Genomic DNA, 27,977 nt, shown 5'->3' on the forward strand with positions numbered 1-27,977 from the left:
AAACTCCACTGCTTGCGCTAATGTTTTTTTTTTCTCCAGTCCTGACCGTCCGTTGCAGTCTGTGCTTGTTCTGTTTGATGGCCGACCCAAACCAGACAGTGATGGAGTTGCAGAGGACGGACTGGATGATGGCGATGTAGCACTGGATCAGCAACTCCTGAGGCAGTTTGTACTTCCTGAGCTGGCGTAGAAAGTACATGTGACTACATTGGACTCCCACTTTAGGATGGGAGATTGTGGATCCCAGGAACATCTATGTTTCCACTGTAGACACAGTTCTGCTGAGTATGTTTGGGGGGGGGGGTAGTGCTGAGGCACTCCTCCTCAACTCAACTATCATCAGTTTGAGCTTGTTCAGCTCCAGGTGGTTCTGACTGCACCAGAGGACCAACCGTTCAACCTCCTGTCTGTATGCAGACTCATCACTGTCGCGGATGATGCTGATGACCGTCGTGTCGTCTGCAAACTTCAGGAGTTTGACAGATGGATCCCCTGAGGTGCAGTCATTCATGCAGAGGAGGAAGAACCAACAAATGCCAAAAAGCAATAGACAAAAAGTAGCCTACAGTAGATGGAACTGAAAGTCTTCACGTTCCTTGGTTGGATATGCAAAATTCTTCAACTGAAAGGGATTATAGATTCAAGCAGCTTTTACAGACCTTTTCCAACAAATTTGCAAAGCACTCTTAATAAAACATTTGGGAATGTATGTTACCGGCAACGAAGGGCATGAGTATAGATGAGAAGAAGATTATGGACACACTCAAACTTCAAGACATACGGACAGTGTGAAGATTCAAGCATCTCTATTTTATTTTATTTTATTTTCACTTTTGCCCACCATTTTCTGCTTATGAAACATTCTTCAGCCAAACCCCTGTGATCTAAACATGTGTCAAGGGAGGAGCTCCAAAGAGCGGCCTCATGAAAAGCCTTCTTGTGGTCCTTTGAACTTTCACCCAGCCTTTTGTCTCTCGCCCTGTTGGAGCTAATTATGTCTACTGAGACAAGTGTCTAGGTGGGGGTGGGGTCGTGGGGTCATGGGGGCAGGGTTGTTGTTTAGTTTAGCTTAAAGAGACTGTCCCATAAGTGATAATTCAGAGTTTAGAGCCCTGCGACAAATAATGAATCCATAAGCATCAACAGCCATGTCTCCTTTTTGCAGATATGAGCAAGACATTGAAACCCAGCCCAATCTCTTCAATAATAGTACAAATAACACGCTTTTACACTATCAAATAACATGGCGTGAATACGCCAAATGTTAAAATTGTCCAAATTGTGTGCAGTGTGTACATGGAAGTCTCAAAACACATGGGTGCCCAGATAAAGCCACACCAGCCATGTAAGGAAGAAATGCATCCAAATGAGCCGTTTTGACCTCCATGACGTGACATCACAACATAACACTCGTTTAATTTGCCTGCTTACAGCGCCTGCTCATCTCATCAGGGGCCCCGCCCCCACAAAACAGCACATAGTTAATGAGGAGGGAGACAGAGTGGATAGAGTCCCACAGAGGACGGATTTGATTTCCCCCCCAACAGAATTCATAACCTTGTTTTAAAGACCCATGAGACATGTTTTAAACTGTTAAAAAAAAGGCATGAAATGATCAATGTTTCTCCCTGCAGTCCCCTGTGTCTTTCATGGTCCTTGGTGGTCCAATGGGCCCAGGTAAAGTCTCCTGCATGCCCTACTGGTAAAGCCATGCATGAGTGCCAGCTAAATGCCCACAGTGTATATGAATGAATAGTGTCCTCCTCCTTGAGTGAGAAGCAGTCGGGCTGAAAACAGTTCCCCTGACGCTGCTAGCAGGCTGTCTGGGCAGCACCTGGCGGACCAGACGGACACGGAGGTCACTGCCCAGGATGTTTTTGGACGGAGGCCCGCCTGGCCCCAGCAAGGTTCCCTGGGAAAATAAACCTACGTCTGACCTCAAGCGCCAGTCACGGAGACTCCCGACCTCACCACCTGACACAATGTTCCTCCCACAGCAGAGGCATCACGCCTGGGTGGCCCTGTGGGGAGAGGGGACTCCCTTTCCCTTCGCCGTCCCTTAGGAAGGGAAAACAAAAAGCCATCAGCAACTTCAAGACAGCGACTGCCTCAACTTTACACACACTGTTTGGACTCCTTTGTTACATTAAGATCCATCTTCTTGCACTCACTAAAATAAAACTGTGTTGGGAATCGTTTTTTTGTACGTCATTATTTGGCAACCGCTAGACTATTTCTTGTGTAACCAGGCCAGAAGGAGACTCGGCCAGTTGTATTAAAATGTTGACAACGCCACCACCTTGGGACCTTCACCCAAGAATACCCTTTAGAACACACTCAAGGTTGATATTTGACCACTTTAAATAATAGGGGGTAAATAGAGACGTGCTGGTACAGGTAAAATATCATTTATTTTACACAGTACACAGTAAAATAAATCTACAGCACTTTATCTTGATCAGAAATCAGATAAAATGTAAAAAAAAATATTTGTATATATATATATATATATATATATATACACACACCCTTTTCTTTTTACATTTTATATATATATATATATTATATATACTGTATACACTCCTATACTAAAATGGCTGCGCCGCCTCTAGGATTTAGACAGTTTTCCTCCACAAAATAGGCTAGTCCTCACAACTTAAAACAGACCTACTAAGGACCTGACACGGTTTGGTGTAAAATAAAATACAAAGCAACTGTTACAAGGCCATTTAAATAAACTGGCAAAAGTTCAGTAAAACCATTAAAATAATAAAACGCAAGTGGCTTGAGGCTAGTTTGAGACTAGGCAGAGCAGCAGTGGCAGTCCCTGTTCTGCAGGGACACAAAGATCAAATTCATATTGCTCACAGTTATTCCCTGTGCAGTAAATAGACCAATTGAGCAACAAACAAGGTACCTTGGCTGTACACGTCACTCTATCCAGGCAGACCCACATGTCAGACCTGTACACGTCACTCTATCCAGGCAGACCCACATGTCAGACCTGTACACCTCACTCTATCCAGGCAGACCCACATGTCAGACCTGTACACGTCACTCTATCCAGGCAGACCCACATGTCAGACCTGTACACGTCACTCTATCCAGGCAGACCCACATGTCAGACCTGTACACCTCACTCTATCCAGGCAGACCCACATGTCAGACCTGTACACCTCACTCTATCCAGGCAGACCCACATGTCAGACCTGTACACCTCACTCTATCCAGGCAGACCCACATGTCAGACCTGTACACCTGACTCTATCCAGGCAGACCCACATGTCAGACCTGTACACCTCACTCTATCCAGGCAGACCCACATGTCAGACCTGTACACCTCACTCTATCCAGGCAGACCCACATGTCAGACCTGTACACCTCACTCTATCCAGGCAGACCCACATGTCAGACCTGTACACCTCACTGTATCCAGGCAGACCCACATGTCAGACCTGTACACCTCACTGTATCCAGGCAGACCCACATGTCAGACCTGTACACCTCACTGTATCCAGGCAGACCCACATGTCAGACCTGTACACCTCACTGTATCCAGGCAGACCCACATGTCAGACCTGTACACCTCACTCTATCCAGGCAGACCCACATGTCAGACCTGTACACCTGACTCTATCCAGGCAGACCCACATGTCAGACCTGTACACCTCACTCTATCCAGGCAGACCCACATGTCAGACCTGTACACCTCACTCTATCCAGGCAGACCCACATGTCAGACCTGTACACCTCACTGTATCCAGGCAGACCCACATGTCAGACCTGTACACCTCACTGTATCCAGGCAGACCCACATGTCAGACCTGTACACCTCACTGTATCCAGGCAGACCCACATGTCAGACCTGTACACCTCACTCTATCCAGGCAGACCCACATGTCAGACCTGTACACCTCACTCTATCCAGGCAGACCCACATGTCAGACCTGTACACCTCACTCTATCCAGGCAGACCCACATGTCAGACCACACCAGACAAACAGTGTTCAAACACGGAAGCAGTGAGCGCGCCACACAAGGACGTCCTCTGAAAGATATTGACAGGCTTAACGAGCAGTCTAACAAGTGAATGGATGGTTTGAACTACAGATCGGCACTATTAACTGAACCATAGATTGGGACTTGAGACTTGGTGACTTGGACTCGAGGCGACTCGTCCCTGTTTTGATGACTTGCGACTTGACTTGACAAAAAATAAATTACTTGAGACTTGACTTGGAAGTTAAACGCTTGTGACTTGGCTTGACTTGAGATGTGATGACTTGTATGACTTCAGGTGGGGTCATGCAGTGGGGCTATGGGATACACTACTCCACCAGGCTTGGGTGCTTTCACCACCTGGTACTGTGGGCCTCTAGGCATCCTGTATTTTATTTCAGCCACAAACCGCAGGTAGACTTCCTGGTTTGCCTCCAATGGCTCACTCAAGATTAATTGGTCATGTCTCTCTTTCCTTTGCAGTCTCCATCCGACCCTTGGCACAGCCTGAAGTCGCCGTCGATGCTCCCCCACCCATCCAGGCACATTTAAAAGGCTCCAACCAGGTGAAGTCGATGGCCAGAGTGTGAAGTATAGGTGCCCATGGGTGCCCGGATCTCTGTTTGGGTAGCCTTGGAACTTGGACTTTTGACACCACTCGTTTATTTCTTGGTCCATCCCCGGCCAACAACATCTCTGTCTCACTAGCTCAGTGCTCTGATGAAGCTGGTTTAGGAGTCGGACCTCCTCTTTGAGGTTCTCTGGCACTTGTCCAACGTCGTGCCAGGTGAGGCCAAACTGCAGCTGGAGTTGATTTGATTTGTGATACTTCTTCTATATGTGGTAGATGTGCGGTTGCTCTCTCTCACCCCCTCTGTCTTCCTCTCTGCCTCTCTCTCTCCTTCCCTCTCAGCTCTCTGAATCTATCTGTGCATGTGTGATAGCTTCTGTAATGAGGGCTCTTTGATGTGGAGATCTAGGAGTGCTTAGGCGAGTAGGAGGAGAGTTCATACGAGGCCGGTACACCGCGACTCTGTGCTGATCAAAACTCCTGTTTTCTCCCACCGGACCATCCCCCACCGTCTTGCATACAAATGCATCTCTGGCTCTATGCTCCCACATAGAGGATAGTTTGTTTCTGTTTTCCTGCATAATCTCTGTTTTCATACAGCACTTAGCTCATTATGTACATTTCCACCATCGTCTTTCTACTATACTGTAGCTACACGCTTGTTTGCTCCCATGTGTCCCTCAAACCTCACGTCCCACTTGGGCGACTCTGAAACCCATTCAAAGACATTTCCTGCAGCAAACTACAAAGCGTGAACCTGGGTGAGCCGCAGACAGAGATGTGTCTGCAAAGAGACAGTGATGTGTCTGCAAAGAGACAGTGATGTGTCTGCAAAGAGACAGAGAAACTCTTTGATTTGAGGTGGGCAGTGCGGGTAAGGAAATGGGCTGATTATTTCTGACGCAAACTGGTCAAAAGGTGAGTGCTGGTGGTGGTGGTGTGCGTTGTGTGTCTTTGTGTTCCCCCTCCTCCTCCTCTCCCTCTCTCTCTCTGAAACAAAAGATGCACGCCGAGGCTCCCGAATGGAAGTGGTGCAAGGAAAAGCAGCTTTGTTGTCATTTGTTACTTCTCTGGACACCTTGGAGGTGAGAAACTTTGCCAGGCAGCCATTGTTGTGGAAAGAGGTGGTGTAAGAGGCAGCGTGGAGTCACTGGGCGTTTGGAGACGTGGCTGCGCAGTGCACAGGTGAGTCACCGTTCTTCTATTAGCTAGCATCACGCTGCATCAGTGGCCGTACGCAAAGGCTTCATGTGGTCACTCTGTGCCCATGAAAGCATTTCTTTATGAGGTGATGTCAAATGCAATATTCTTCAATGTAAATAAAAATCAAGCCTGTGGATATTGGTTTTCTGCAATTTATTTTTTTCCATGTCATAACATGCGCTGTAGGTCTGGAGTCAGACAAACCAAACCATGAACAATTAGAAGACAGACGGGCTGGCACGCGTGTCCACACGCACGCACACGCACGCACGCACACACACACACGCACACACACGCACGCACGCACACACACACACACACACACACACACACACACACACACACTTCCTCTCTCACACTCATAGTCTTTCTCCTTTCTTCTCTGTCTTCTCTCACACATTTTCTCTCACCCCTCCCTCACCCCGTCTGTTTCATTTACTCTGTCGCACACGCGCACACACACACACACACATGCGCACACACACACACACACACACACACACACACACACACACACACACACACACACACACACACACACACACTGTAGCCTCATTAGGATGAACTAACCTCCATATTTCCTTTATGAGTGTAATTAAAGCTAAAGTGGGGCCACTTGTCAGAGCCTGGGCTGTTTGATGTTGAGGTAGCGATCTGGCCGGAGCTGCTGTGACTTGTCGCGAGGCGGGACGCGGGTCTCTTGGTGCCTCGTTTATAATCGTCCCCCAATCAAGCCGCGTGCCAGCAGTAAAAAGCTTTTACGACCAGCCTTCCAACTGTCGTGAGATGGCATCTCAGTCGGCAGCGCTGCACATAAACGGTGTTACGTCATTTATGGTCCCCCCTTTAAATTGATCTCGATGTATTATTCGTCTGTCGCTTTAGTAGGTGGATGGGACTGTGTGGCGGTTGGGGGGGGGGTTCGGGTCATATTTGTGACAAGGCCAAAATAGATCACAGGCATCATTGGCCGACTTAATTACTCCACCAGTGCTGTCTCTGCTTTCTCTCTCTGACTGTCTGTTTCTCTTCCCCCACTTTCTTTCCCAAAGTCTGACTCTCTCCCTTCTTTAAGATAGACACACACACACACACACACACACACACACACACACACACACGCACACACACACATACCATCACAGGCAGAGAGGGCAGAGGATATTGATGATGGTGAGAGTTGTAGATGCCTATCTGTCCTTCACTATCCTGCCTCACAAAAACTCTCTTTAAAAGCCATCCTAAAAGTCGAGGAAAAGGATCTGGCCCTATCTTTGAGACCGTGGCTGTGTGGTCGTCCGCCACCCACACGTACATCCTCGCCTTGACAACCTGAACCTAAACATTTCCCTCCGCGAGTTGTAATCTAGACGCACAATCTGGCTAACCACTGTAATTCCCAGAATCTATAGGTCAAAGGAGGCTGGTGAGTAGGGAGCAGATTGGAGGGGAGCAGAGGGGATTATAACCTTTGTAATTTACTTTTAGAGGAATATAACACAAGATCCAGATGCTGGAATGGGGGGGAAGGAGGGGGTGTTTAAGTGTCTCACCCCGCCGAGTTTCCATATCACTCTAAAAAATAAAAGGGCCTCCAGGAACATTTACTGGAGGAACACACAGGGTCATGAACCCACATGTCCTCATACCGAAACAACAGAATAAGTTGATTTCCAATGACACTCAAAATGACATGTATATAAAACCGTGTGTGCAGGTGATGCCTCTGTTTCAGTGTTGTCGCAGGGAGGATGGCCCGGTGGTGACCGTGGGGGTGGGGTGAGGGGTTGGGGTGGGTGTGCATGGAGGCGTAAAATGGGCTTGGTGGGATTGTCGGCGCAGCCTTTCATGGTTATGTTCAGGCGAGTAAAATAACTTGTTAACACGTTCACTGCCAATGACGAGTTGAGTCGTCAAAAAAAATCCAACGGTTGACTGCCAATGACGAGTTGAGTCGTCAAAAAAAAAAAAAAAAAAAAATTGACGGTGGGACGTGGATCAACGCCCCCCACGTCTCCTATAAAAATATTGGAGCCACCGAACGTGTACAACCCATTCCACCGACCCACTAAGTGGCGACAGTGCTCTCCAGACTAGAAAAAGCCGAGCCAAAACTGCAGGGGAACGCGCGAGGAAACCATTCTTTCATACTGTAAAATGGATTGGCGAAAACGCTTTCGCTTTCGCGCATTATCGCGCTGGGAGCTGGCGGTGGGGGATTGCAAATTTGCATAATAGATTATGGGTGAAACACACTTTGAAACACCAGCAGAAAGCGCAGAATCGCACGCAGCTTCATTCCAGCTGAGCTCAACCGAAAACCCAGAAACGAACGAGCCTCATTCTCATACTGTAGGCGAAAACGCTTTCACGCTGGTGCACACGGGCGCACAACGGTGGGGGGTTCCAAAAATAGACTGGGTGGAAAACACACTTTGAAACATGCAGCATAAAGCCTAGAATCGCACAAAGCTTCATCAAAGCTCTCAAACCCAAGAAACGAGTGAGCCCCATCCACACTCGCCGACGAGGGGGCCGCCAGGGAGGGAGGCTGCTCACTGCTCAGACAGGCAGTAGAAACTCGCTTGTGACAAACGCTGCTGAAAGCCACCAGACACGCCCACGGAGGGAGGAGTTTGAAGGAGAGGGCGTTCAGAACTATATTGTTTAGATGTCTGATCTCTCACTGATGCCAAAAATAAATGGTTAAAGTGACTGTTCTGCCTGTTTGATTGAATTTCACAAAACTGCGATTATCTCAGCTTTCAGTCTCAGACGCTGAAACCATGCTGTACTCAACGGCTAATATCTACATAACTACTAACTCTACAAACTAACTCTTTTAGACAGAGAAAGCACACATTCTATTAGTACTTTTGTGAACTTTGTGTTCACAAAGTCCAAGCAGAAAATAATCCTCGGCTCTTGTAAAATGAGCCAGAATCCTCAAAAAAACCCTCTGGCAGAAGCTACCTACAGTAAAAAAAAAACGGCTGGCAGTGAATGTGTTAAGGTTAGGTCAGGGTTATGGTTTGGGTTAGGGTTCAAAATGGAGCACTTCGGGAGGTGAACCGGGTCTCTTGCGATGAAGAAGTTGAAAGACGAGGATGTTACCAGTCCACCAATCCCACTTCACTGTCAGCGAGCTATATCAATATCACACTGTCGTTACGTTAAAAGACCACCAGAGGTCACAGCTACTTCCTGGTTACAGCCCCTGGCTCTGGTCTATACATTCAGGTGAGGTCTCGTCATAGACCGTCATAGCTGGGCGGTACGTGGTCAGTGTGGGGGAAACCACCTGACTGTCACAACAACACCTCCTTTCTGCCGTTTTCCCCCATGTCCGACTGTATCTATACACTGCACGCATGCACTTACACGACTGTAAGGGCTTGCATTCGTTAACATTGGTCATTTTCACCACCTTGAAAATCGACCAATAGTTGTTGACGTTTACCTTGTGATGACGGCCCCTGGTGTTCATAGCCCTGGTGTTCATAGCCCTGGTGTTCATAGCCCTGGTGTTCATAGCCCTGGGGTTCATAGCCCTGGGGTTCATAGCCCTGGTGTTCATAGCCCTGGTGTTCATAGCCCTGGGGTTCATAGCCCTGGTGTTCATCATAGCCCTGGTGTTCATAGCCCTGGGGTTCATAGCCCTGGTGTTCATCATAGCCCTGGTGTTCATAGCCCTGGTGTTCATAGCCCTAGTGTTCATAGCCCTGGGGTTCATAGCCCTGGTGTTCATAGCCCTGGTGTTCATAGCCCTGGTGTTCATAGCCCTGGGGTTCATAGCCCTGGTGTTCATCATAGCCCTGGTGTTCATAGCCCTGGGGTTCATAGCCCTGGTGTTCATCATAGCCCTGGTGTTCATAGCCCTGGTTTTCATAGCCCTGGTGTTCATAGCCCTGGGGTTCATATCCCTGGTGTTCATCATAGCCCTGGTGTTCATAGCCCTGGTGTTCATAGCCCTGGGGTTCATCAAGGAACTCAAAGCAACGTATCGGCTCCCATTGGATCTGTGGAATAAAACAGAACAATGAACGCCTGGTTTTTAGAGTGTATAGGTGCTTGTCTTAATCAGAAAAGGTGGGGTTGGAGGATCCAACACAATAACAAGTTTAAGACAATAACACAAAGACTTCCAGCATCTTAGGTCATCTCCAACCTCTTTCGCTGTTAATTGATGACTTCTGTGTCTTCTGTGCCTTTTTTTATTCAATGAAAAATAGAATGATGAACAGTGCTTTGGTTGGCCAGAACAGACCGGACAACAGAGAGAGAGAGAGAGAGAGAGAGAGAGGCCTCCCACTGTACATGTTCCTGTGCTCTGTAGTGTACACAACGTCTCCCATCTGCTCACTATAAATATCCATTATGCACTCCCTGTACATCCGATGATCCGAGGCCAGGAAAGGGCTGTTTTCATCGATGTGTATCTCAGCATCCTTCCTGTATGTAGTGTGTGATTTATTTTGATGGATCACAGTCACTAAATCATCGCTGTTTTACTTGGGGAAAGACAAAATGATGTATAAGAGTTTTGTTTTCAGAATGATATATCTAAAAGTAAAAAGTAACACCTATTTTGACCTTCCCCCCCCCAAAAAAGACAAATAGCACAAACTGAAACAAATGTGTTGTAGGAAAAAGTTGTGGAGTCAGAGGTTCGGCTTACTTTAATATCTTTGATAAGATTCAGGTCTTATGAGAGGAACAGAAGCACCCGGCACAAGATACTTTTCTTCAAAGAGGAAGAAATTGTCTTTCATGCGTTTGTTTGCAATGACGCGCAGAAAGTTGTTGACATCAGCACAGATAAGTTAGCGCTGATACAGAGGGATGCTACAGTAAGTTATGGAACAGAGATTACATACGGTATGTGACCAGTACAGCTGTTGAACATGTACTAAAGTTAAATTTCCGTGACAAATGATTGTAGCTACTTTTGAAGAGATGGTAGATAAGCGAAGTCCTTGGTTAACAAAATAATCCTAGTCGTATTTCTTGCAAGTAAACTTCTTAAGCTGTTTAGCTCTGGTTGGGTGGCGTCAGTCTTTTAATTTCCCATGAGTTCACAGGCTTCCCACGAGCATCCAAGATTGCCATATAATCAACCAACAAAAGTACCTAAGCACCTTTTTGGTGGCTGATCCACGCTGAGACCTAAAACAGCCACAGGCTATTTACACTTGTCTCGGAGGGGAGTCAATTGACTTTGCCAACATAAGTCAGCCCTCTCTCTGTGGGGCGAGCCTGTAGCAAATGGACAGACAGACGTGCCCCCACACGTTTCCCCCTTCTCGCACATCGCCGCTGGTAATTGTAGCTCATGTGGTGTGGGCCGTGTCATGTGAGGCCTCGTTACAAAGGTTGCAGCTAGGATTTTATTGCAGTCTTGATGAGGCACATGTGACTAACTGCAAACCCCTGTTGGCAATGGGGACGAGCGCTTGGCAGAGAGCGCCGCTCTTGTGGAGCGCTGAACGCTAACGAGATTCCGCCTCCCGGGGGGGTTTTCGCGCGGCCGCGCGGGAAACGAAGCTGGCCTCAACTCTCACCTCACTTCACACGTAAACTGTTGTGTTTGCATCAAAAAAAGAAGAGAAATGAAGAGAGCTTTTCATTGTGCAGGCGGTCTCCACTACCTCACGCAGGAAAAATGCTAACCTCGCTGTACTTCCCACTGAAAAGCCAGCCAAGTTGACTTGGTGAGCGAGGGAAAATATTGGGGTCTTTTTTAAATGCAAAGACTCCGAGAGGGAGAAATGGAAATGTGAGCGTGGTCTCGACATGAAAAGCAGAGCACATCATGACTCAATCATGATCTTCCCGAGAAGACGTTGGAGCTCGTTCCCTCTCTCCCCTGGACTGTTTTTCCAGGGGAGAGAGAGGGGGGGGGGGGATGGAAAGACAAACCGTTATGATTCGTATGGCGATGAATGCCAACACAAATTGGGCAGAATTTTTTCTTTTTCTCTCTGTTAAATCAACTGCCGCAAAAAAAGACCTATTATGGATTAACCGCATCAGAGGGCCATTGAAATTTCTATCATCAACACTTCAGAGTGAGGCAGCCAGGAAGAGAGAGCAACCTTTTAAAACAATAAAAGGGGGGGTTTCAGGAATCAAAGCGAGGAGGGGGGCTGCGATGCTACAGTACAGCGCTCTTGTGTGGTCCTTGCTTCTCTCTCTCTCCTGGCTCTTCTCTCTCTCTCTCCTGGCTCCTCTCTCTTCTCTCTCTCTCTCTCTCTCTCTCTCTCTCTCTCTCTCTCTCTCGGCTCTGAGCCTATGAGCTGCTGTGGGCCCGTCCTTACAACACACCCAGCGGGGCTTTAAAAAGGCAAGGCCGGAGGTCTTCACTGCCACACGCGCACTCTCCCTCTCTCTCCGTCTCTCTCCCTCTCCTGGCTCTTCTCTCTCTCTCTCTCTCTCCCTCTCTCTCCCTCTCCTGGCTCTCTCTCTCTCTCTCTCTCTCTCTCTCCCCCTCTCTCTCCCTCTGCGCCTCTTGTCTCTCTGTCTCGGCTGGTTGTTCTGAGTAGCCGGCTGTGTGTGGACCTCTCCAGGTTGCTGGGGTTAGGGATGCAGACCCCCAGGCTCCTGCTCATCCTCCTGGGCCCCGTCTTGCTGGCCACCGGCCGGGCTGTGGCAGACAGCCAAGGTGAGGAGACGACAGAGTTATTCTTGGTGGGATGTTAGCAGCAGTTTGGACGGAGCGAGCAGGTAACCTCAGCCTCCGGGAGTGGGTGAGTAAAGAGGTGCAGGTTAGCGTGCTTTGGAAGGATGAGTGTGTGTGTGAGTGAGTGTGAAGAGAGAGAGTGTGTAGGTGGAATGGATGGAGGAGTGTGTCCGTGCACAAATGTGTGTAGATCTTTTTATCTGTGTCGACCTCATTATGTAAAGCCTTATGAAATGTTGGACCTTATGAAATGGTGGACCTTACGAAATGTTGGACAGAGTCTGTTTACCTTTCTGCTGTTGGTGTGGCCGGAGTGTTCCTTTTCCACTTCCCTCCCTCGCCGTCCGGCGTCCGCCTGTCAGCGGGCGTGAAGCAACAGTGTCTTCTTCTTGTTTCTGTTTTTGTCATTTTGACGCCTCTTTAGAAACCTCCTTCTCCTTTGTCCAACCCCAGGCCATGCTTATATTTCACAGTGTCAGGGAAAGACAGAGGGAGAGGCATGCATGCACAGGCGCACACGCACGCACACACACACACACACACACACACACACACACACACACACACACACGTGCACACACACACACACAAACACACACACACACACACACACACACACACACACACACACACACACACACACACACACACACACACACACACACACACACACACACACACACACACACACACAGAAACAAAGTTGAAGCTCTCCTCTATACCTGAGCCATCCCCACATGTAAACAGCACCTTCTCATTCACAACACGTCCTGCTCTGTTGTGTATTCATCAGGACCTTGGTATCCTTTCCTTTTGCCTCATTTTTCGATGCCACCGGTTAAATGTGACTCACGACGTAAATGTAGACTTTGAACACGCTGGGACTCAAACTGTGGTCTCTGGCATGAAAGCCAAGTGTTTAACGTCATGTTTAACCACCCCGGCTTATTTCAGTGTCACACGTCTGTCTGTTGCTTTCAGACGTCATGGGGATTCTGTGGCTGTCTACTGGACTACCCTGCGCCTCCAAAAATATAGCCCATGCTTTAAGAACTGACGTCAACGGGCCCTGACAAATAGTCAACATAGGACTCAATGAAGCACCACATACACACACACACACACACACACACACACACAAACACTAACACACACACACACACACACACACACACACACACACACACACACATACATACACACACACACACACACACACACAAACATTATCTCTCACACACAAACACACACACACACACACACACACTTTTTATCTACCTGTTAAACCTCTGAGATCAACTCTGCAAATACACACACACCCACCCCCTTCTCTTGTGTGTGTGTGTGTGTGTGTGTGTGTGTGTGTGTGTGTGTGTGTGTGTGTGTGTGTGTGTGTGTGTGTGTGTGTGTGTGTGTGTGTGTGTGTGTGTGTGTCCATGGAGCAGTGCAGTATGAGCGGGAGAAGGAGCCGGCCTACTGGGACGCTCAGGCCAGGGAGACGCTTGGCGCCGCACTGAGGCTCCGCCCACGAGAGCACCGCGCCAAGAACATCATCCTGTTCCTGGGCGACGGTAGGTGAAGACATGTCCACCTCCTTCAGCAAAGTCTCGGCTCCCAGACAATTGGAGATCTCCACCTACCAATCATCTTCGAACTTCGTAGTAAATAGTAGTTTGAACAGAGGCGAGAACACTTGAAAATTGGATGTCTTGAAAATGGATGTTTGAGCAACGTTACATTAGAGAGTACCGGAGGGATGACGTATTTTTGTAGGCCAATTCAGCAAGTCACACGCTTCCAGTTAAGTCGTGTAAAAGTCAATAATGGGATTTTTGTATGGGGATTCTGGTTAAATGCATGAAATAACGTCTTTTGAAGCGTTTTCTGAAAATCGCAATTACATTTTTTTTGTATACGCTTCAAAAATCATAAAAGTGGTCCTCATTTTTAAAGAAAAAAATCCCATTGACTTTGCGATGAGGGAACCGGAAGTGCATCCAGGTCTTCTGGACTCATTGCTGCGGTACGGTTTGATTTGTTTACAAGTACACAACTTCTGCCTGTCGCCGCCCCTTCTGAAGGCCCGCCCTACTGTAAGCTTCTGCATCTCACCACCCCTTCTGAAGGGTTGGTTGATTGGTTTTAACAAGGAAAGATGGGAGAAAGTCTCTAGTTGAGATAGAGACCTGAGTAGATAGAAACCCTAGAGAACTGAGTCTACCTTCAGCTGCCTGGCACTCAGCGGCCACACCGGCAAGGATTTCTACGCCAATTAGGGCAAAGTCTCCATCTGGATCAGATTTGATGTGAGAATTTCTCACAAATAATCGTCACTTGGGCGGTATATAACAGCTGTTGAGGCGTGAGAGCCGTTCCTGTAGAGGGAGCCGTTTAAAGGCACAGAGATGTAAGAGTTGTTTCCTGATAGCTGCCAGAATCTCTGCTCCTAATCAGCCCTTCTTACTTACATTTCTGGGTGGCCGTGGCTGAGTTTTCTCCACGCATCTCCCCGATCACGCTCCAATAATGCCGGCCAGAGCGTGTTCTCAGTTTTACAACTGTGGTGTTCAAGGAGAGAATAGTGGCTCCCAACTTCTTCTTGAGAAACTGATATCAGAAGTTACCAGCATGTATTTTACACTGAGGCATTTACAGTCCCTGAATGTGAAGTTGAAAGAATAGTGTAATACCTCTTTGGGCTTCCCCACAGCTGTGCAACAGTCTCAACAACTGTTGCCAAAAAATTGATTCTGAAAGAATGGAAGTCCCCTTCTTCGCCTTCTTTCCCAATGTGGCTGATGGACATGATCTCGATTATAAGGACGGAGAGGCTCAGATCCCTGAGAACGAACTCACTTAAAAAGTTTCTAACTATTTGGGACCCATTTCTAGCCTACCTCGACAAGATTGGGGGCAATGGGTGACTTGCCCGGCTGGTTTGTGGCCATAGATCATTATTGAACAGAGTCAATAATGATCAACAACCAATCAATAAGCAATCAATCAATCAATTTTCACTCACAGGTTCCGATTGGACGCCTCGTGTGGGAGCCCATGCACAACGTGTCTTACAAGCACATAAGTACCCGAAATGGACGGTAGCACATTATGATAACTGTTGATAGTATATGTATGTTTTTCTTTGTTTTCCTTTCCTGTGTCTGAGCTTGTTTGTATGTTTTGTTCATATATTGATATTGAAAATAAAATATTTAAAAAAGAGGAAGAAAGAATAGTGTAATAGCAGTGGAGTATTACAAGACATTGGTACGTTTTGTATTCTGCAAGAGTCACTTTTGGGGTATGAAAGGATTTTGTTTGAAAATGCAGTTGTCCTAACCTGATGCTGCCAGATGGGGAAACCACTGAATTGCAAATTGAATCCATGCTAATGCCCTTGGACTCTTTTGACTTTGTTTACTTTGGGATTTATTGGATTGAAGACATTTTTTCTTCACTCTGAGTAGCCGGCTGTGTGTGGACCTCTCCAGGTTGCTGGGGTTAGGGATGCAGACCCCCAGGCTCCTGCTCATCCTCCTGGGCCCCGTCTTGCTGGCCAACAGAATGTTATAGTCTGAGCTTTTTCTGTCTGTATTTTCATCTCATTTAATTTATTTATTTATTTCACTGGGACAGTGCATATTTATACACAGTGCATATTTAAAAACAACACAGTAAATATGCCAGAGTTAGCCATAGTTTCCATCTGTAGTCACTGGCCAGATGAGGAGGTGGCAGTATGTATTGAGAGACTGTAAAAGCTTTATCCATATTTGTAATGTTTGCAAACTGGACACACTGTAGGCTATTTTGAGCTCTGTGGGGTCAGGGAACTTTCAGAATGTCAAACTCCTCAACAATAGGAATGTGAATACCTCCAACGTTTAGATGCTTCAATCAATTCCCCTAACCTGACGCTGCCATGGTTTGTTTCACAGAACCATCTGGGAACTTGATCTTGGAAACCCGGTTAAAAAGGGGCAGGGACTTTCAAACAATACTTGGCAGGTGATTGGATGAACCATCTGTCTATCACTGTCTATCACGTGCTAATGCGGCATTCCTTTTTGTACTGGGAACTAGGAATCTCACGGTTCAAAGGTCAGGAATGCCCCCTGTGACATCAGATGGGCAGAACTTTTCGGTGACCCTCACCTGTCACTCACTCTCTCCCTCGCAGGGATGGGCGTGTCCACGGTGACGGCGGCTCGCATCCTGCGCGGTCAGATGGAGGGCCGGTCCGGGGAGGAGACGGTGCTGGCCATGGACAGCTTCCCATACCTCGCTCTGTCTAAGGTGCCAACAACATGGTCACATATCCAAAAGTCCAACATGGACTATTATGCAACTTCCATTTCCAAGAGGCAGTCATGTTTCATGCGTCCGGGCAGTGTCTTGCTTCCTCTTTCCTCATCCTCTTTTTTTCTATCTTTTGACTTCCAGATAACTTTCACCGTCAGTTCGAGAAAATGTACGTAAATCATATAAGTGTGACGGGAATGATTCACAGTGACCCTGAATCATTCACGTCACACGATGATTCACGTACATTCTCTTGAATGTAGGTTGCACTTTTAATTCAGCTGGGCAGACTGGGTGAGTCTAACTCTCCGAGGGGGATGGGGGGGTGCGGGGGTCCAACTCCCACGGGTCCACTAGTATCTAAAAAACCTTTTAGAAGTGGCCAGGGTTGTAAGCCATGCAACTCTGTGTGAGAGTGATGTTCATTTTGCATGTATGTTTGTCTCGTTTCATCGTTACAAACATTGCTTAAACCTTGTTTATTTTCAATGTTTATCCGAATAGGGACAGATACACAAACATAGAACATTTCAACAAGAAACGGTTTGATGTCACATATAACATTTATAGCCTAAGCTAATTTGCAATCTTTGTCCCTAGATGGGCATGACTTGAACTTAGTATTCAGTGACATTAGTGAGATGATGCTGTATGATATATCAATATTTGATAGCAAATATGTAGTGCTGTAATTAATGCTTGTGCATAGGACATAAAGAGCAAAGATAGAACAAGCTGGCCTCCATCCATAAGGAAAAGCTTCAATTTTATTTATTATAAAAATTGCAAAAGTAAAAGAAAATGCATTACATCGTTATTAAATGTGATACAGCACTTGCTATTATTATAGCACAAAACACATTTTACAGACTGCTCTACAATTAAGAAACACAGAAACAGGTTTACACAATAACAGATGGAATTATTTGTTGCTTAACACCATGAACATCTACTCTACTCTATGACCTCTGAGTGTCTTCGCCTTCAGTCACACACATACGCACACACGCACGCACGCACGCACGCACGCACACACACACACACACACACACACACACACACACACACACACACACACACACACTCCCTTTCCCTGCTCTCTCCTCCCCCACATTCCCCTGTTCCCTCCCCACCCCCTCCCCTTTCCCTGCTCTCTCCTCCCCCACATTTCCACCGCCCTTTCTCCCTCTCTTTCTCTCTCTGTCTCTCTCTATGATTGTTCAGTCATGTTGTCATTATTACTACTGTAATTGCTATTCTTGTGTCAGCTAGATTTAGCTAGACATATTCTCTGTGAAGTCCTCTGAGACATGCTTGTGAATTAGGGCTATACAAATAAACTTGACTTGACTTGACACACACACACACACACACACACACACACACACACACACACACAATCTGTCACCACTCTTATCAGTGCACAGGTTCAGAGGATAGACTCATGTCAGAGAGAGAGAGAGAGAAATACAGGTGGCTATATGTGTAGAAAGGGCAAGAGAGAGAGAGAGAAGGGCAAGTTGCCCATATGGGTGGGTCAGAGGCGAAGTGTGTGTGTGTGTGTGTGTGTGTGTGTGTGTGTGTGTGTGTGTGTGTGTGTGTGTGTGTGTGTGTGTGTGTGTGTGTGTGTGTGTGTGTGTGTGTGTGTGTGCGCGTGCGTGCATGCGTACTCTGCATATGCGTATGCGTACGTACGTGCATGCGTTTGTGTGTGTGTGTGTGTGTGTGCGTGACGTGTGTGTGTGTCCATCTCTCACATGCTTTGTCCTCTTAACATGTTGCATCTTGCCTCATTCCATCCCACTCCTCCAACTTGGTCCTCAAACATTTTGCAGGCAAAGAGAAGAGTTTGAAAGGGTTTAGCTAAAACCAACGCTATAACTGAAAACGCTGGCATCGCAGTGGAAGCAGGAAACAGTGAAAATAGACTCACTCTCAAATAAAAATTAGATCCAGCCTCAGGGCCAAGCATAATCCCTCAATTGTTTTCACACTGGGATAAACATTGGACATTTTGGACGTGTCTGCTGTGTTTGCTGTGTGATCCAGCCTGTATCATGTTCATCTGATAAGATCTGAGCAGGCCCTTGAAAGCTTGTGGGACCACAACCCCCATACGCATGGTATTGCAGTCCAGTTGCCAGAATAAAATGTTGCATTTCATGTTTCTGCAAACCACAGATCCAAAACCTCTCTCTCTCTATCTCTCTCTCTCTCCCCCCTGTTTCTGACATCGGATTATAAAAATTCCGATTTCTTGAGATCGCATCACGGTTCCACACACTTGGCCTGCGTTTATTTGAAGTAATAATCTGTGACATTGTGAAAATGTCATTTTTCTTATCGCAAATTGAACACAAACTGATTCAACTTATAACCAACACCACTCTCTCGCTCAACTGTGTTTGTCTCTGCAGACCTACAGTGTGGATAAGCAAGTAGCAGACAGCGCTAGCACTGCTACAGCCTACCACTGTGGGGTGAAGGCTAACGCTAAGACCGTAGGACTCAGCGCTCACGCAGTGGCCTACGAGTGCAACACCACCTTCGGCAACGAGGTCTACTCAGTGCTGCGGCGCGCCAAAGCACAAGGTAACCACTGATGCATGTACAGGACCTTTTCATATACACTCATTATCCACTTTATTAGGCACACCTCCCTGTTAATGCATACAGCTAATATCATTTAGTCTGGAGGCCATTCCCCTTTAGCATTTGCACATCTGGTTTAAGCGGATACGGAACCAGTCTGCTCCGGGGGAAAAAATATAATAATAATAATAATAATAATAATAATAATAATAATAATAATAATAATAATAATAATAATAATAATAAAAAATCCCATTTAGAATTTAATTTCCAATGTTGTAGAATTTAAGCATTTAAAATTTAAAAAGTAGAATCGGCCTATAAGCTCTCAGAAAAATGTAATGGCTAACAAATCCACTGCTTATAGATTAATGGTGCCAAAACAAATGGAAGTAAATTAAACAACTCAAAGTGCATGGGACACAGTCATAAATATGGGAACTTTAACCCGTAGATTAGATTGTGGTTAAAACCTGTTAATCTAAAGGGTTTAATGTTGTAAACAATCACTAATTGTCAAAGCTAATATAGATAGTGCCACATGTTTAAATTGTATGCAGAAATGTATTTTGTGGCCAATAAAGAGTTAAAGTGGACATAAAACCATCAGCCATCCTTGGTCACATCTACAAGCAGTGATAAGCAACTGAGGGACATTTTGGATGATTTTCTGCATGATTATGTGACTTTACTATTATTATGAAGCCCATTCTTCACGGACTTGCGGAAAACCAGGGGAACTCTTTATCACTAAGCAGGCAGGGATTGGGGGGCGGGGGGGTACACACGTCTACGGTTGAAGGATGGGCAGACGTCACCTTCCCCATCCTGCCAACATACATGTCACAAACCCGCCACTCCAAATTTAGACACATTTTCCACACTTGCACATGCTCTGAGTGTACTGTTTATTGGTTTATTAAAACATGCTCTGAGTGTACTGTTTATTTGTTTATTAAAACATGCTCTGAGTGTACTGTGTGATGGAAAAGTTTCACTTCTTTGGAATAAATTATTATCTCAGGATACGCAATGGCCCCGCCCCATTATCTCTCTTAATATAAAACAATCATCTGATAAGCCAGCTACCAGCTACCTTATCAATATGGGTCGAGGTTCACAATAGGCCAACAAAATATGTGATCATAAACAGTATTCAGTTTTGTGTGTGTGTGTGTGTGTGTGTGTGTGTGTGTATCTGTGTGTGTGTGTGTGTGTGTGTGTGTGTGTGTGTGTGTGTGTGTGTGTGTGTGTGTGTGTGTGTGTGTGTGTGTGTGTGTGTGTGTGTAACAAACCCAACCCTTCTTGTGGAGGGAACCAGGAAATGTTAGCATTTAAGACTCAGGTTGGCGGTTTTATACAAACATTTCTTGGAGGCAGAGCTCCAATCTGCATTATTTAAGGTGCTGTTGTCCACTGTAAATTGTCAATTTGTCTTCAATCAGACAAATTCCTGCACATTTACTATTTGCTGATTCTGATTTGTGTGTGTGTGTGTGTGTGTGTGTGTGTGTGTGTGCGTGCGCCCCCCCTCAGGTAAATCAGTAGGCATCGTGACCACCACGCGTGTGCAGCATGCGTCCCCGGCCGCTGCCTACGCTCACTCTGTGAGCCGCAGCTGGTACAGTGACGCAGACCTGCCCTCTAGCGCCCGCCGCCAGGGCTGCGTCGACATCGCCACCCAGCTGGTCTCCAACGTTGACATCGATGTACGTAAGAAGCAATGCGTTGATGCTTTTTGCCACTTAAAGTAAGACTGGTGTTTTTTATGCATTGCTTACCGTCAAGTCAACAAATCGTATAAAAATAGCCAAATCAACGATGTGTTTGCTCTACTCCCATTAGCCTACTTTCTGACTTCACACATACTGTTTTTAACCGTCAACCTGGAAGGCATTGGTTCCAATTGTAAGCTAAGAACCTTGAAATACAGCTCACAAAGACCAAGTTTTAATTTGAAAACTCGCTAACGGTTACCGCGAGAAGTCAGGCTGTCGTAGTTATTACCAAATCAAATTCAAATTGGAACAAATTCTTCATTACGCCAGAGACTATTTTCAGTGCTACTTTCCTGAGATCGCAAAGTCTTTACAGCCGGCTTTAAAGAAATCGGCTGGCCCGGTGCATCGTGATGATGACATATGCGGTCGTGTTTTTATTTTTTATTTTTTTATTTTTTAATACAATTGAGTTCTACTCCTCCTGGGAACCCCTCCTAGAACCCCCTCATGGTCCCCTGGTGGTCCCTGGACCCCATGTTGAGAACCGCTGATCTACACATCAAACACACACAGATGACGTGTACGTTGCTGCTGTAAACTCTCGCCCTTTTCTACAAAGGCTTTAGGCACAGAGACGCTCTGTTCCAAGAGCCCTGCTGCTTTTCATTCTAGTCTTCTCATCAGAGACAATTTCACACCTAGGATCCATGGCCAATTAAATTAATTAGCTGGTAGCACAGGAAACCAGCAGCGCTCTTCAAAACCACTGCATTATTCATTGTTGCTGAAGTATGGTTTCCTCACTCTCCTCTTGACTGTCATATTAAATATAATGATTCCATTGTCTGGTGTCCCTATAAGGTCATTCTGGGTGGAGGAAGGATGTATATGTCGCCCAAAGGCACCCCGGACCCCGAGTACCCCACCTCCAACTCTCGCAAGGGGGACCGCAAAGACAGGAGGGACCTCATAGACGTGTGGCTGAAGGCCAAACCAGTAAGATGATTTTCTTTTGCGCAAATAAAAAATAAAATGACACATGCTTTATAATTCCTTACATTAACTCATGATTTTGTTGCCCACATAATTGTTTTTTTGTATGTACAATGAAAGGGGCTACTCTGAAAACTCACAGTTGCTTTACAGAAAGACTCTGGCAGTGTCTTTTCTGGTTACTGATATCAATTAGTTTTATATTTTACGTCAGTAAAATGGAGAAAATCAATGCAACCCGCGGATTTTGGCATCAAGACTGAATATTCATAAATCATAACTGGTTTGGCGCCATAAATCAGGCCTAATGTGTTGATTATTGGCAAATATGGTGAGAGAAATAGTCACAGATGCATTTGTCTGGTTTGTGTTTCAGAACAAGAGGTCTCGGTATGTTTGGCACAAGAGGCAGTTTGATGAGATCAATGTGAAAACTACTGACCGGCTCATGGGTTAGTATTGGTATACACCTTATGTTCCAACACAGGGGTCAGCCAGTTACATCCTATTGTGTTTACACTTCCTGTGACAGTACAGTACTAGTGACCAGACCAGGTAAAACCGACGGTGTTTTGAACAGGAAGTCATAACACAACTGGGTCAAGTGGGCGGGGCTACATAAGGTGAATACAGACAGAGGCCATAAAATAGACAGATAGCAGGTCGAGCAGATAGACCTACACTAATGGACAGGATACCTGCACACACACGCGCACACACACACACACACACACACACACACACACACACACACACACACACTACACCACACCTCTGTGTCTGCGGGTGAACTTCTGAAAGTCGTATTATTTGCGAAACTTCAATGATAATATGTACCATGGGACTCCGGTAAGTTGGAGTCAGCTCTCTTCTTTATAGCAAAGGTGTAAAAGTAGGATATATTTACAAGTGTGTACCTGGTATTATCACCTCTCACTACAGCAGTAACAGCCTGAGAACACAGATTCATTATCACTGTGCTATTATTGCTCTCATGCATCAGTTACCAACTGACGTGTCTGAAACCTTCTCTCCACAGAAGTGTTCCTACATCTGAATAGAAAGAGGCAAAAGGAAGAGAGTTTGCAAGCTAGCTCTTACCACAAAAGCTGCCAATAAAGCCTCGTAGGCCTATGGGAATTATCATGAGGTTAGAATGCTTCTTGGACCAGTTGGATTGCTTGACTGAAGCTAAGCATTATATAGGCTACACAAGCATAAAACATGGCTAATTAGTGACCAAAATGCCGCAACATAGGTTCAGCACCATGGAGAGCTCCCGAGTGGAGCAGCACACAGGTGAGCGCAGTTTGAATCAGCCAGTGAACTCTGGAGGGGCACACAGGTGAACTGAGTTGTAATCAGCCACTGAAGAGGACTATTACATGTACAGTAAACCCCTCTGGGGAGAGAGAGGAGAGGCTGCATGCCAACTCTGTGAGCGAGACCTGACTAAATGGCCAGTCATACAGGGTGTTTGTATTCCTCTAGTTATTGCAAGCTCAGCATCTATAGCTAACCAGCTTATACCTAGATACCTATATGGCTAGTTTGAACTTGGAAGGTCAGCTAGGGTATCTAGATAATAATCTAGTATGACTAGACTGTACTTCTTCATTTAGTAGCAGAGAGTAGGCTTCATGATATTGGCTTTGTCCTCCTTACCTCTTGCCTTGTCACTGGGCTTCAGTCTAACATTATCTTAGCCAAAAATACTGTGGTCGTTCTGAGGTTTAACTCAACCAATGAGATGACTTCTGACTCGAGAGAAGCTCTCCCTCCAGGACATGTTTGTATAGGCTAACTAAAACCATCCAAAACCAACCAAATCCAGTCTGCTAAATAGCACATCAGTATTCAGCACATGTATTGGTAAATTACTTAACAGTTTCACCACAATTTTCTTCTTTCATTCATCTTTACCTCAGAATCTCTCTGTGCTTCCTTCTTGTGGTTGCAGGCCTGTTTGAGCCGAAGGACATGAAGTTTGAGGTTTTTCGGAACAGCACACGCGACCCATCCATCGTGGAGATGACAGAGAAGGCCATTCAGATCCTCAGCAAAAACCCCAAAGGATACTTCCTGTTTGTGGAAGATAAGTACCCACCATGACAGTACAGCTGCTAGCAGGATGACTTTAGGCAAACAGCCACATGGCACACAATATGTTACTGCTTAGAGAATCAAAACTTTGAGCATTCATTGTCGACAACAATATCTGTACAAAGTGCAACTTAGAATTTCACGAAGCATATTATTCATCAGAAACATAATGCAGTAGGCTAAAAGGCTCAAAACCACATAGCTAACTGTAATTTTGGTGTTTTTCTCACTTGAAGGTAAACATGGTAATTTATGCCTGAGTGAGCGAGTGCTATGACACTTTGAAGCCATGTTATAACCCCATTGTAGGATTTCCACAATCCATAAATGCAAAGTCTGTCATTCCTTCATTGGTGTCTGACACATACTCAGATACTTGAATTTGATCAAACAGCAGTGGGAAAACAAAGACACAAGAAATGATCAATATTACAGTATCAGTGTATAAGCACAAAACAGAACAAAACTGCCACCTCATTTAATGAGAGCCTGGTTTCATTTTGTAAAACATTTTCCTTTGTTAAAATGATGTTTGTGTCTAATGTTTTGAGCCTTGACTAATTCACTGTCCCACTGCCCTCCATTACGAGGAAGAATTGACCACGGGCACCATGACGGCATCGCCAAGCTGGCGCTGACCGAGGCAGTGATGTTCGACCGGGCCGTTCAGCGAGCCTCGTGGCTAACCAGGGAATGTGATACGCTCACCGTAGTCACCGCTGACCACTCCCACGTCTTCACCTTTGGAGGGAACACGCCCCGAGGGAACCCCATTTTTGGTACGGTCCAAGACAATGTAGGTCAGAATCAGAATAATCATAAGAATCAGGTGACCTCAGAAGGACTTTGCCTTGGTGGCATTTATACAGACAATAAGCTCTTAAAGTCCATTCTGACCTTAATGTTCTATATTCTGGTGGCTGGTGCATATACTGCTAGTACAAGGACAGTGGGAACTATAGCTTGCATAGACACATTGGAGGTCATCAGCTCTTTGGCTATACAGTGGTTAAGAACAGATTGATTTCTAAATGTAGAACTTTGCCTAGACGTGATTCATTTCACAAGTGATACTGTACACCTGATCAATTTTGGTTTAAAAGTCAGCTATGTACCTACCCATATTTAGCCATTATTATACACAGACAATTCTCAAATGGACCTCTATCAATGGTTGCTAGAAAGCAACTGCTGCATTATGCCTCAAATAGGATATTGCTTTACTCTCCAAATATACAGTACCGTATGTTCAGCATGCAATGTCTTTGATTCCCCTACAATGCATGAATGTAGGTCATACAGACTGGATTTTAACTCGGGTGTTATACGGAATATCAAATATGTAGCACTCCTCCAAAGTTGATGCCAAATGAGGGGGGAAAATACCCAAAACAAATCTAGATAAAAAGATAGGCACAGCTAAATGACAGCCAAAAGGAAAAACAGTCATACAGTATAACAACCACTAAATGAATGGACAGAATGACTGTTCTCCCTCTTTTGCTCCAATATGGAATTATAGCCTACCTGTTATTACTCACGTTCACCACCGTTGTTGGTCATCATTCAGGTTTGGCTCCGAAGAAAGCCGATGACAGCATGCCTTTCACCAGCATCCTGTACGCCAACGGCCCCGGTTATGTACACGTAAACGGAACCAGAGGGAACATCACAATGGTGGATTACTGTAAGTAGAATCTAATGTCTTTCAGCTGTGGCGCTAGTGATGTGTATAGACAACGCAAACTGATGTGGTTTATGGATGACTCATGCCTGTGTTTTTCTGTGGAAAGCATGGATGAAATATGATGATTGTGGCGTTCAGTGTGCTGAGTTGTACACGCACACTCTGGTCTCAGTGTGCGTTTTTTGTGTGTGGTTATTCATGGGACATCGGACACTGATGGTCCACTTCCACCGCCTCCTGTTCTGCACCATTCGCTTCCATCATTGCATGAGTGTGTATACAGTAACCTGGAAATACCGCTCTCCTGGGATGAATGACTTTTTAAAGTCAGGATGTATGCCTTTGTCAAATGGACTGGCCTTGCCTTGTGCATTGGACCTGCCCTAGTTTTGTCTCAGAACTGCAAACTCCACCCAACTGGCACGCCAGGGAAACCAAAGCAAACTTTCAAATTGGATCTGGTAGTAAATGTGCTATCATTTTGTCAACAGGATTTAAATCACCTTCCAACATCCAACATTCTCATTCCAGCCGCGTAATATATCACCACTCTGGCACACACCTGGGGCGCTGAATGGAACACGCCTGGTACCCTTGTGCACAAATATGATACGCCCACGGGTGCACCATTAATTAATATGATACGCCCACGGGTGCACTGTTAATTAAGCCGTCGCACCTCGGGCGTATTATGGTGGTCGGTGGTCAGGCTAGGGTCAAGTTTTTTTCTGGATTAGCACATGCTTCCTCTGATACATGTGCAGGCACCAGCGGCTTCCTTTCACCAGACAGCGAGGATTTTGGGAGGATATCCCCCCAAACAGGCACCCTGACTGACTAGAGGAGGCACTAGTAGTACTGCATCCACCAGCACAGATACTCCTAATCCGGCTTCCCACCAGGGTTCGAGTTATAGTCAGATAGCTATGGGGTCCCTCTGTCGGTGGCCGAAGGGGGGCACCGAGAAAAAATGTGGCTGTTTTTTCCTCAAATTGTGGCCGTTTGAAGCCAGAGGAATATCTCATTTTAAATTAACATTCGGTTTAGACTGTTGTGTGATGTGATACAAAAATGTATCCGCTGTTTGAAAGTGAAAGTATGCTCTCTGTTCCCCATGTACTGCAGTTTCTTAGATGGGAGGCCATCCGTTTCCATAGCGAGATTGAGTCAAACGTATATTTGAGGCCTTCTAATCTTGACATTGAACTTCCTTCCTTACAGCCTTGACGTGGAACTTCCCTTTTCTTTAAAATTCACCTGATCAATTCTCTAAATTGCAAAGTTCAGTAGACAGTCACATGGTTTTTCTAATTTGACAACCATGACCAAATAAGCTGTGTTTCCTCTTCCTATCATTTGTGTATAATATCAATAATTTCATGCTTGTGGTTAGAGTTCCTCTCTTGATAGAAATATATAGCATCAAAAGTTTTTTTTAGGAAAACTGAAAAGATGTTTCTTATTTAGCCTATTTATCTAGTTAACATAAATAATACTAATTCTTACATCGAAAAATGTGTTATTTGGAAAAAAATAAAAATAAAAAAGTTATATTTGTGGGGGTCCCACAGGTGTTCTGGACTATGGGGTCCCAGACTCTATCTATGGGGTCCAAGACCCCATAGGTCCCCCCATAACTCGAACCCTGCTTCCCACCCACCGACAGCCAATTGTACCTGTTTGGATACCCGACCAAGCCGGAGGCGATCAGGGCCTCGATCCGGCAACCCTTGTGTTGGTAGACAGGGAATCTACCGCTGCACTACCCGGGCGTCCACTTGACTTGATAGTTGAGTATAAAAACTCTTGAGCTAACCACTGTGGTTGAACCGTCCTCTCTCTGCTCCCCAGACGATGAGGAGTACATGCAGCAGGCCGCGGTGCCGCTGGACGCTGAGACGCACGGCGGGGAGGACGTGGCCATCTACGCCAAAGGCCCCATGGCACACCTGTTCCACGGGGTCAAAGAGCAGAACTACGTGGCTCATGTCATGGCATACGCCGCCTGCCTGGAGCCCTACACAGACTGCCCCCCACACCTGCACGCCTCCACCGGCTGTGTGAACACTCTCGCCAGCCCGCTGCTTGGCTTGGCCGGCCTCCTCTGGCTGCTGTCCAGATGACCAT

The 27,977-nt window shown here is 46.0% G+C and overlaps 1 protein-coding gene across 1 annotated transcript; it reads left to right on the plus strand.

The window, feature by feature from the left end:
- Window positions 1-3,897: 3,897 nt before the first annotated feature.
- Window positions 3,898-27,977, plus strand: LOC310786142 (intestinal-type alkaline phosphatase-like; the record flags this gene model as incomplete). Its single annotated transcript, XM_083647315.1, has 15 exons — window positions 3,898-3,940; window positions 4,483-4,583; window positions 4,735-4,786; window positions 9,263-9,773; window positions 12,316-12,434; window positions 13,898-14,023; window positions 16,633-16,748; window positions 19,172-19,346; window positions 20,883-21,055; window positions 21,929-22,063; window positions 22,437-22,512; window positions 24,021-24,159; window positions 24,758-24,942; window positions 25,734-25,850; window positions 27,702-27,977. The coding sequence occupies 15 exons, from the start codon at window positions 3,898-3,900 to the stop codon at window positions 27,971-27,973; spliced, it is 2,340 nt and encodes a 779-aa protein (XP_083503441.1). The 3' UTR covers window positions 27,974-27,977.

The sequence above is a fragment of the Poromitra crassiceps genome (assembly GCF_964638095.1).
Source record: "Poromitra crassiceps genome assembly, chromosome: 12".
Taxonomy (NCBI): domain Eukaryota; kingdom Metazoa; phylum Chordata; class Actinopteri; order Beryciformes; family Melamphaidae; genus Poromitra; species Poromitra crassiceps.